Source organism: Neolamprologus multifasciatus, chromosome 22 (genome assembly GCF_963576455.1).
Source record: "Neolamprologus multifasciatus chromosome 22, fNeoMul1.2, whole genome shotgun sequence".
In the NCBI taxonomy this organism is placed as follows: Eukaryota; Metazoa; Chordata; class Actinopteri; order Cichliformes; family Cichlidae; genus Neolamprologus; species Neolamprologus multifasciatus.
In genome coordinates, this window is record NC_140459.1 from 34,051,453 (window position 1) to 34,063,668 (window position 12,216).

The window sequence follows — 12,216 nt, forward strand, 5'->3', positions numbered from 1 at the left end:
TTGCTTGTGTCTTAAATAAATAAATGGATAAAAATAAAAAAGCATATAATTGAAAACCTAAACAGAATACCTGTAAATAAAACAATAATTCATTTAATCTTAAATACATATTTTAAACGTTTACATAGTTCTGACTGAGCACATAATGTAATAGAAAACATTTTTAAATGGGAAAATATTTAACAGGTTTAACGGCCTGATCGCTGTTTTTTTATTATTGTTATTTTATTTAGAGCAATAATTTGTAGATAACCACAAATTTATGTCAACTGGATATAAATTTGAGGAGAAAAAGCATAGCTCGAGTTTTCTTTGGCATGCTGATCATTTAAAGAGCCCTGACCACCAGGAGCAGGTTTCTGACAGGTTAGCAGAAATTACGAAAATAAGAACTAGATGTAAATTTGAGGTAAAAGACTCGCAGCTCAGCGCTGTGGGAGTCGGCTGCAGGTTACAGGCTTCAGCCGAAACTTTGCTGCTCACTGGGTTTTGCCTTTGAGCGGTGACACACGAGGAGGTCGTTAACAAATTAAGATAAATCAGAGAGCAGCAACAAACACTGACAACTGCCTCATGACAACAGGCTCAGTTGTGAGTGTGATATTATATCGGCTGTTTCGAATATCGCGGTAACATGCAGGCTAGTTTAATAACAAAACTCTAAACAGATCCACAAATAACGAGTCATAATTCATAAAACGGGATATAATAATAATAATTAGGACACAGTGCTCATTCTCCATACAGTCCTGACTGTGGACTGTTAAATCTTACATTTACTCTTTACGTCAACAGTTCACGCAACACTCTGTGCCCTTAAAGCGTCCACTTGGTCTCCTGGATAAAAACTAGCACACAATCCTTCATCAGCTTTCGTGTTCCAGCAGCGAGCTGCCGCTGAAGTCAATGAAGTCGCTCGTTTATCTACATTAGTGTCAGAGGACGTAAGTCGCGGTTTGCCAGGCCGCCCCCTCCTGTCATGTGCAGCCCGGGGAGGGAGGTGTGGAAACACCGCCCGTGTTTACGGTCTACATTCCTCCAGCTAGGGTGCTGCTCTCTGAACTGAACTGCTGGAAGCCATCAGCATTCATTCAGCAGATCGGCTCTGCTGGGAAGCACGTGAGGCGCTCGGAGACTTTTTCTTTGTTTTTAATCATCTAAACATTTGATTTTGCTCCAAAGACGCTCCACAAATGGTCTCCCTTTGAATCTTTAATACTTTTTTATTTTTCGGAAGATTTAATTATGCGGCAGCGTAAAACTCAAATAATTACCCAGCAGTTTCCATCGTGTTTACCACTGTCACTCTTGCCACCTGCAGGCCCTTTCATTAGAACTTGTTGTGAACAGATGCCGGACTCTGCCTGTATGATTATTTCGAGCTCACCTCTGCGACTCAAAGCGAAACAATAAGCACAAGAACGACAGCATGAATACGACAGAATGTGGAGAAGTTGGACCTACAGTGTGCGCTCCGGCGGTGCTGCCACTCTCTATGCGCCAGTCCGCTGATGCATGCTTTCAGAGCCTTGTCTTGCAACATGCAGGAGGACGGGCTGGAGGTGTAGAAATCCAGCATCTGTCCGGGACTTACGGTGAGCATGTCCATGCAGTCAAACATGATAAGAGGCTCTTCGTTCAACTACTCTTGTGTGTGATGGATAAAAATCGCCGACATAAGCGCAAGCAACTCCGTCGAACTCCTCTCCCCCTCCCTCCCCCTCTCCTTGGCACGGCGGATTTCGTTCCTCTTCTCCTTCGTCCCGCACTGGAATCACTAATTATTTCAGTCCGAAACGCTCCGCCGCTTTTTCTAAATCCTCATTTCTTGCACCGAGTCTACTCTCCGCCCTGCCGCGAACCTCTGAAGACTCCATAATAATAACAATAATCCGACCTGTTTTTTGGAAATCGCCCCGTCTCGCATTGGGAGCGGTGGTAAAACACGCGCGAACAGGAGAATTTGTCTCTTGTAATAATAATAATAATAAAAAAGAACCACGGACGGCGTTTAAAAGCTCACGTTTCCTCTGCGATGACGAATGGGTTATCCACCCCCCCGCGCAACTCATTTCCAACTAGTTTTGCCACAGAGAGTGAAAGATTGAAATGCTTAATATATGCCGGTGAACTCTGTATGAACCCTTCCGAGGCGGCTGACCTTCAAATCACCCAGGCAGGCTGACATCACTGCAGCTCCGCAGCGCGGAACAAGGCGAAGTGAAGAAACGCAGGGAAAAGAATACTTTCTTCAGTTGGGAAAGAAGACCCACGCAGCTGTCCCTAACATTTGAAACGAGGTTTTTTATTGTCGTTATTATTATCAATTGTATTATTGTTATTATTATTATTGTTATTAGTCATTATACAGTATCAGCACTCACATCTCTCTGGCTGTGATGGGCATGTTGCTTTTTACGCACGACGCTCACTGTTAGTGAAGGTTGGACCATGGGATCAGTCATGAGGTCATATTATTTATTTGATTAGTGATAAGAACTTTATCGTCATTTTATTTATCTTTTATTTTTGAATTAAAAAAAAACAATACTCTATTTTGTTAATAGTAAGCGTTCTTGTTTTACATGACAACTGACAACGATAAGCATATTCACAGTTGTGCGCATAAGTAAAGAATATAAAGGGCTTATAAACTAAACTGTGACCTGTGATTTGCAACATTTTAGAAAACTGCTGACTTTGTTGTTATATTGATATATTAAACATATTGACAATGTTGGTAGCATTTAATATCTGAATAATTAAAAGGCTGGCTTTAAAACATGAGTTTCAGTGAGACCCAGAATACAGATTTAAGTTGCTTTGACTTAATTTTAAAATAGCAGATTAAAGCAAAAAAAAAAAAAAAAGAAAATTTAGAAACTTTAGAATAATAATTTGAACCACTTTACTGAGGGTTCTTCTAAATACTCTTATTTATTTTGGCGACAGCGCAGCTGCCGTTCCAAGAAATGAATCATTCAAACAAAAGTAGAACACGTTTAAGCCGACAGGCGTACATGCTGAGGGAACAAATGTATTATTTCGAGAATCTTCCTTATTTAAAGTGTTCTTTCTATAGCATCTTCACACAGCATCAGTTTCTTATGATCTGTTATCGACAACAACACGATTCATCTGACTGTTGATCTTCCAGGCAGATGAATCTTTATCTGTTTTCAAACATGAAATCATACGAATGAGAGAATCAATCAACATAAATTATTTGCCCTCTCGCACATTTAGGAATATGCATGAGGGGGAATCTTATACACAAATCCTCAAAACAACATTAAGGGAACAGCTGCTGATCACAAACACAGAGAGATAAACTTCAGTTAGGAAACAAAAACCATCGTGACCACTGGAGAGGTAACAGTGAATCGTTTTTCACATGATTGGCACACACCTTTGCTCTAATTCTTCCTTTTGTGCATTTTGTTATTGTCTGCTGTTCCTGCTGGTAGCTGAGATGGTACCTGAAGGTCGTTCAGGTTTGCAGGTAGCTCTTCTAAAAAGGAACAGAAGTACGTCTTTGGGCTTCATCGGGGGCATTTCAAAGGTTTTTTTTGAGTTGGCTGCCTTTTGTTGCAATCTTTGTTAAGATGATCCTGCACTACGTCAATAATGTTTATGTACAGGCTTTCACGAGGCCAATCCATGACTGATCGTGTTCCCATGTGTATGTTTTCTATGCAGGTATGCTTTTACTGCACTTGCAGTGTTTGGGATCACTGTAATTTGGAAAAATGAAGCTGTTCCAGTACCTTTAACTTTATAAGGTCCCCAAAAGCCATGACGACACCTAAGGTGTGTTTTACAGATGGCTAAAACCGCTCACTGATGTACTTCTTCCCTAACCTAGACCGTACATATAAACAATAATTTGAACCCAAAATGTCCACTTTGGATTAATGAATGATTAAAACAAGTTGCAGTCCAGTACGTGTGTGAAATAGCTCATTTCAATTCTCTCTTCCATTGAGACTCTTTGCTGGGATCCTAAGGACATGATTTTAGATACTGTTTATAGACATATATATGCTACAGACACATCCACAGTTTTCTTACATTTCTTTAAGGACAAATCCCACACCACATTGAGGTTTGACAAATGTTTCGGCTGATAGCTCTGTGGGAATCACCTCGTTGGTTCAAAGATACAATTGCATGTCTCTCAAACCTCGACATTTTTGGAAATTTGCAAATTCAACTAAAGAAATGAGAACAAATTTTGTGTTTTTGCGACCAGACTGAAGGTAGACTTGGTTTTGTGTAGGTGTAGGTACAACACTAGTTTATTCACCTAGTTCGGTGCCTTTTGATGTTTTAATGATTTATAGATCAAAGTTTAGTGGCTCAAGACTGTAAATATTTTATTTTAAATAGCATCATGTGCTAATTAGACAAGAAGTGCTGCTTTCTGAACTGAGCTCAGTATATTCTGTCTAATAATTACTCTCCCTGTGCCTGTGTTTGGTTCCAAATGAAGACTAAATTACTGTGATATTCTTTGCTGGCCACCAGAGAGACCAGCCAAACACCGAAACAAACACCTAAAACCAGAATTGTATTTTCTTGTAAACGTCTCTGAGTCTCATCATCTCTGTTTTGTGGTTTGATCTCCTGGTTTACATTAGTGAATGTCAGTTTCCTCCAGTTTCTACAGTTGCTCTAGTAAAAAAAAGTTCTTTGATTTTTTGTGTATAAGTTTGGTCAATATCATTCTTGTCATTGATTCCTGTGATTGTATTATTCCTGCCTTGTAGCTGTTCCACACCAGCACATTGTGATATATTTGCTTGCGTTGTGTCAGAGGAGATCTTTCATGCTGCTGCTGTGGTTGGTTCTGCTGCATCATGGTAATGTCTCACGTTTAAATCTCCTGCTTGGGTTTGTTCTGGTTCTGTGTGAAAGTTTGAATGTTCTCTCAACGGCTGCTTGGGTTTCATCCAAGTTCTCTGGCTTCCTCCAAAGACACATGTAAGGTGATTGGTGATTTGAAATTTTCATGGATGTAAAGTAGATAAAAGTGCTGTGTTTGAAAATGTGCCTTGTAGTCTGAAGCACTTTGGGTGTCAGGGCCCCCAGTGCTAAATATTCCTGTCTTCTGAGGCCTCTTTGCTCCCTGTTTCAGATTCTCTCCCAGTGGGCCTCAGCAATCTCTGTCTTTGTATTCCCTCATCTGTTTTGTTGAGCTGGTTCTCCATTAGAAATCGCCCCTGGAAAACCCTCCGCTCCACCACCTGCTTGCCCTCCTGCCTACGATCTCCTGTGAGTAAACCAGTCCATGTCCTGGACCACTATTCACAAGTACACCTGAACATTAATCTTAACAACACTTGGAACTGTTATTTTACCTATGTACATTTTCGGGATTTAACACCCATCACCTCTCTCCCAGTGGACCGCCATCCCAGGCTCAGGTTCTGCCTTCTGACGCTCATGCCCGTGTTCTCTGGCACATAGTTTCCCAGTGCAAACCATTAAGTGTTGCAAGTTCTCTACTTCTTGTGCAAAGTAAATACATTTGCACTACTCTCTAGTCTCAACTTGGTCATGCTTTAGAGTCCACTTACCTTTGGTGCTTGCACCTTAACATAAAGGTCCAAACAGCAAGAAATTCTTGGGTTGCTGGTTTCCACTGGTTTAAATAAACCAGCCAAACTGGTTTATTCCCGAATTGTCCCATTTCTAAATCTTTGTCTAGCCAAAATATCACATACATATTTGGATGCTTAAGCCTTATTAAAATCAAGTGTCAAAAGAAGATACTCATTCATCTAAACTAACACCATTAATTTGCTACCCGACACCATGAGAAAACCATGAAGAGCAGAAAACGAGTCTCAAGTTTTCAACTAGATCTGACACAAGGACACTCTATCTATTCATATCACATATCTTCATCATTACAGTCATTATGAAAGGCACCGTGCAGCCTGTATAAACAAGCAAAGTTATCTGTGGCTCTGCAGGGCATGGCCATATCTGTAACAGTCACCAGTGGGGCTTATAAAGAAATACTTTAGAGTCATATTATGGGAAATGTTCTAGTGTTTTTGGAACCACATTGTTTTTATCTACAGCAAATCTCCAAACTTTATAGGTTTATAAGTCAAGATTGTTGAAAAAAAGATTAAGGCGTTTGTTCTAAATGCTGATAAAATCGATTTTTCCACTTCTCTGGTATAGTTTTACTTGATTTACAAGGAAAACTGAGATAGATGGATAGATAGATAGATAGATAGATAGATAGATAGATCACAGAGTAAGTGAAGCAGTTTCAGAGGCAGAACCAGTTTGAGTGGTACGCAGCACACAGCACACTGATCCCCACATAACTCATGAATATTGCACAGAGCCTACAGCAAAGCTGAAACAAAACCCCCTGGAACCCAGTCCCACCCCAAGCCCCTCCCCAACACACACGAGTTGACCCCTTGGAGTTCAGCAGGTGTAACACTAACTCCTGGACACACATTCACACAACCCCGGTCAGCACAAGTAATGAATACATTTGACAATCCACCTGTAATTAGAAGGTGATAATGAACCCATCCATCAAGATAAGCCACTTTTTGGCATCACTGCTCCGCAGTTCATGGCTGTTGCCAAAACTCACTCTACTGTGACTATAAGCAGTGTAGCTGATCATTTAATAAGGAAGAGTAAAGTCTGACAGCCTCAAGGGAACATGCGTACAGCAGCTGATGTTTTCAGCTTCTGCACAACCAACAAGGAGGAAACTGGAGAACTTACCTGCTTCAGTATGCTTCAGAATGACGTATAGGCACTACTTTCTCCACAAGAAATCCTTATTTTATAAACTACTTATGAGAACTAGTCAGTTTGGTAGTCACAATTCATCCATGGGTCAAAACTCGTTCACACAGCTATATTTAGTTACATTTGCACTTAATCTATTGTTAATTTAATTGAACCTGCATGAAGCAGGAAAGTAATTTTCCACTCATGAATCGTGCCTAAGCACGATTTCAGTACATGAAATGATGCCGTTGAGCTTCAAACTGATACGGAGTGAAACTAAACCAATTTGGGATTCAGCATCTTGCCCCAGGATACTTTTGCCTGTGGACTGGAGAGTCGGGTCTCAATGTAATGACCTTCCAATCGATAGACAATGCACTTTATCACCTGAGCCACAGCAGCTGTTGGTATGCCTGTCTGTGTGCAGATTCTGTCAAGCCTGCAGTGTGGTGACTAAGTAAGACAGAGTCAGGATAGTCTTTGCAGGTCTGCAGTTGGGATCAAAATAAACATTTGAAGATGGTTGTGGTTGGATCCACAGATGGGGAAAGGGCTGGAAATTCAAGTTTTAGAATTGTTTTGATGGAATCTCACACAGTATAGTGTTATCTGGTGCATATAGATTTTATATAATTTGTCCACGCTGGAGAAATTATATCTCTCGGCTGGCCTGGGAACCCCTTGGTGTTCAAGCTGGAGGAGGTGGGAGGTCAGGGCTTCTCTGTTTAGGCTGCTGCCCCCGTGTCCTGGGCCCAGTCCCAGATAAGTGGAATAAGACGGATGGATGGATGATTTGTGCGGTCCAAGAAGAGCGGTGTTGTGGCAAATGTGCCAACAAAATGACTTCTAGTTACATGACTACTAGAAGTAATCAAGAGTTGGAATACTTTATATTTCCTTTTACATGGTTTGTGTTTACTTCATGTATCATGTGCGATGAAGTTCAGGACGTCTGTGCTCTGATGACTGATTGTGTTTATTTTGTTCATCTGATAAAAACAGAGTAACTCGGGTCCAGTCCCGAAACATTTCTTGATGCACACATCAGAAACTTTTTTATGAAAGAGAGCAAAAATGAACTAATGTCAAACTGCCACAGATCAATGCAGCCTCACAGAGGTTACAGCAGAAACTTGGCCAAGAACAGGAACTATACGCTGCTCCAAAAATTTAAGCAACACCTTGAAAACACAGCAGATGCCAAAGCTGTGTGGCTGACAGAGTGGGAACCAAATGCAAGACTTGGAAACAGAAGAGATAAACTAGAAGATGGCTTTATTAAACGAAAACAAAGGACAAAATTATGAGTCAAAAACAAGGAAACCAAATTTTTCCTCCTCCTCTGGCAGCACTGTCCTACGTATGCAATAATTCTAACATGACTGTTTATTATGGGTTTAAAAATCTTATGTGGTTTTCATATCTACCTATTTTCAGTGATATCAACTTTAATAGCAGGAAATTAACTAGACAATTCTTTTCCTTCTCTCTGTTTTGCCACATTTTTCAAGCAACCCTTTATTTGACAACAGCATAATAAAAGTGGCCACTGTATGAAAACGTTCTGGACGGGCCACTGAAGACACCCCGAAAAAAGTGATGCAGCATTTTGCTGAAATATGTTTCGAGCACAAAGGTAGTTTGTGTGGCTCCCACATATTTGTATGCATGCCTGACGATGTCGGGGCATAATGAGACAATCGAGTCTCAGTTTCTTCCATGTGTCACGGCGGGGCGCGCCGGTGTGTTTTTTGAAACAGGACCCAAAAGCAGATGTGGACGAGGAGTTGCAGGTTTAAACAGAAAGGTTTATTTGGATGATAGCAGGAGTTAAACATGGAACCCTAAGCAAACTAAAAAACACTAAGAAACAAACACTATATAGTTCTATGACTAAGACTATAACAATGACAATGGTGGGATAACAGACGACCTGACAATGACATTCAGAAAACAGAGGACGTAAACACACACATGAGGCGATCAGGGGAAGTGGAGACACATGAGGAAACAGCTGACTTGGATATACATAATGATGCACAGAAAAGAGTAAACTAAATGCAGTGAACAAAGAACAGACTCTTTCAAAATAAAACAGGAAACACGGAGACATAGACATGTAACGAACTAGACAACAAGAGCCACACAGACATGACACATAACGGGCGCACGAACCAGGGAGCCCGAGTACCGGGGAAGATGACAGAAACGACAACATGAACTTGACAACATGAGACACACAGACATAAACACATGAAGGCCAAGGGAGACTTAACACAAGGATAATATTGTCACGGCTGGCGGGGTGAGCCGTGTGGTGTGGAGGAAAGGAGGACCCAAAATGCAGACAGCGACTGGTGATTCGAGTGAGGTTTATTTACAAGTGGTGGAGTGGCAAAACAGGCAGTGAGGGGAGAGTATTTACAGTACACAAATAACAGAACCGAGGGCAGGACAGAACATAAACCTAAACTGGGTGAGCTAAATAACAAACCTGAGATCATACGAATGGGGTGGGATGCAGAGAGACGCAGACGAGGAACAGGACACCATGAAACACAGACGAGCCGACAACGAACACAGACCGACACCCACTATATATACACACACACGGTAATCGGGTAATGGCAGACAGGCGGGGACACAGCTGGAACCAATGGACATAACGAGACACAACCCTACAAAGTAAAACAGGAAACACACAGACTGTTTTACATAACAACACGGGGACATGAACAAAGCACCGAGGACAGACACAGGTAGGGCTGAATATACATTAAACTCCAGAAAACACAAAACGCTGGGTCAAAATAACCCAGGACCATGACAGTACCCCCCCTCCAAGGGCTGGCTCCAGACAGCCCAAAACAAAAACAGACAACCAACCCAGGGCGGGCGGCGGGGGCCCAGGACGGAGGGACCACAACAAAACAAAAACAAGCTCCAGCGAACCAAGGGAATCGCCCAAAACAAAAACACACATGCTGGAGTCCAAGAACAAAACACAGTTCAGGAGGCCGGCCCGGAGGCTGACAACTCAGAAGTCCAGGACAATGCATCTTCTGAGGCCGGCTACGTTGGCGACACAGATTCAAAAGCCGACCGCACGGAAGGCAGCGGTGGCGAAGCGGAAACAGTTCAGGGGGCCGACCGTGCACACGGCAGCGGCGGCGACAGGGAAACAATTCAGGGGGCCGACCGTGCACACGGCAGCGGCGGCGACGGGGAAACAAGTCAGGGGGCCGACCGTGCACACGGCAGCGGCGGCGACGGGGAAACAAGTCAGGCGGCCGACCGTGCGGACAGCAACGGCGGCGACGACACAAGTCCGGAGGCCGGCCGCGCGGAAGGTAGCGGCGGCGTTTGGGAGGACGTCCATATCGACGATGACGCCCAACAAGCGGCCTGGCAGATGACCGCCGATGTCGAGGCGGCAGTTTGGGACCTGAAGGTGGCGTGGCCCCCGCAGCACCAGGCGAGGAGGATGCTGAGGCTGGACCAGGCGAGGAGGATGCTGAGGCTGGACCAGGCGAGGAGGATGCTGAGGCTGGACCAGGCGAGGAGGATGCTGAGGCTGGACCAGGCGAGGCGGATGCTGAGGCTGGACCAGGCGAGGCGGATGCTGAGGCTGGACCAGGCGAGGAGGATGCTGAGGCTGGACCAGGCGAGGAGGATGCTGAGGCTGGACCAGGCGAGGAGGATGCTGAGGCTGGACCAGACGAGGAGGATGCTGAGGCTGGACCAGGCGAGGCTGATGCTGAGGCTGGACCAGGCGAGGCTGATGCAGAGGCTGGACCAGGCGAGGCGGATGCTGAGGCTGGACCAGGCGAGGCGGATGCTGAGGCTGGACCAGACGAGGCTGATGCAGAGGCTGGACCAGACGAGGCTGATGCAGAGGCTGGACCAGACGAGGCTGATGCAGAGGCTGGACCAGGCGAGACGGAAGCAGAGGCTGGACCAGGCGAAGCTGATGCAAAGGCTGGACCAGGCGAAACGGAAGCCGGAGCTGGACCAGGCGACGATGAAGCCGGAGCTGGACCAGGCGAGGCGGATGCTGAGGCTGGACCAGGCGAGGAGGATGCTGAGGCTGGACCAGGCGAGGAGGATGCTGAGGCTGGACCAGGCGAGGCGGATGCTGAGGCTGATGCAGAGGCTGGACCAGGCGAGGCTGATGCAGAGGCTGGACCAGGCGAGGCGGATGCTGAGGCTGGACCAGGCGAGGCGGATGCTGAGGCTGGACCAGACGAGGCTGATGCAGAGGCTGGACCAGACGAGGCTGATGCAGAGGCTGGACCAGACGAGGCTGATGCAGAGGCTGGACCAGGCGAGACGGAAGCAGAGGCTGGACCAGGCGAAGCTGATGCAAAGGCTGGACCAGGCGAAACGGAAGCCGGAGCTGGACCAGGCGACGATGAAGCCGGAGCTGGACCAGGCGACGATGAAGCCGGAGCTGGACCAGGCGACGGCGTGGGTGAAGCCGGAGCTGGACCAGGCGACGGCGTGGGTGAAGCCGGAGCTGGACCAGGCGACGGCGTGGGTGAAGCCGAGGCTGCAGCTGGCGAGGATGAAGACACGGAGGCCGCAGCTGGCGAGGATGAAGACACGGAGGCCGCAGCTGGCGAGGATGAAGACACGGAGGCCGCAGCTGGCGAGGATGAAGACACGGAGGCCGCAGCTGGCGAGGATGAAGACACGGAGGCCGCAGCTGGCGAGGATGAAGACACGGAGGCCGCAGCTGGCGAGGATGAAGACACGGAGGCCGCAGCTGGCGAGGATGAAGACACGGAGGCCGCAGCTGGCGAGGATGAAGACACGGAGGCCGCAGCTGGCGAGGATGAAGACACGGAGGCCGCAGCGGGCGAGGATGAAGACACGGAGGCCGCAGCTGGCGAGGATGAAGACACGGAGGCCGCAGCTGGCGAGGATGAAGACACGGAGGCCGCAGCTGGCGAGGATGAAGACACGGAGGCTGCAGCTGGCGAGGATGAAGCCGCTGCTGCTGCCGGCGGCGTGGATGGAGCGGCAGCCGGCGAGGATGATGATGAGGCTGCAGCTGGCGGCTGGACGGGCTCCTCGGGCCCTCCAGCTGACGAGGCAGAAGACTGGACGGGCTCCTCGGGCCCTCCAGCTGACGAGGCAGAAGACTGGACGGGCTCCTCGGGCCCTCCAGCTGACGAGGCAGAAGACTGGACGGGCTCCTCGGGCCCTCCAGCTGACGAGGCAGAAGACTGGACGGGCTCCTCGGGCCCTCCAGCTGACAAGGCAGGAAGCTGGCTGGGTTCTCCTGAACCTCCAGCTGACGAGTCTTGGGGCTGGACGGGCTCCTCGGGCCCTCCAGCGGACGGGACAGGCGGCTGGACGGGCTCCTCGGGCCCTCCAGCGGACGGGACAGGCGGCTGGACGGGCTCCTCGGGCCCTCCAGCGGACGAGACAGGAGGCTGGACG

At 46.7% G+C, this 12,216-nt stretch overlaps 1 protein-coding gene across 2 annotated transcripts in view; it reads right to left on the reverse strand.

The window, feature by feature from the left end:
- LOC146493865 (retinoic acid receptor beta-like) overlaps nucleotides 1-12,216 on the reverse strand; it is a 229,692-nt gene that overhangs the window by 110,118 nt on the left and 107,358 nt on the right. Inside the window, exon 1 of one of the 2 annotated variants that reach the window (XM_085149713.1) lies at nucleotides 1,465-2,525. The exons of the other annotated variant lie outside the window; for it this stretch is intronic. Coding sequence (XP_085005839.1) covers nucleotides 1,465-1,621 — 157 coding nt within the window. The 5' untranslated portion in view covers nucleotides 1,622-2,525. Of the gene's footprint in view, nucleotides 1-1,464; nucleotides 2,526-12,216 lie in introns of those variants that run through there. 2 annotated transcript variants of the gene reach the window in all.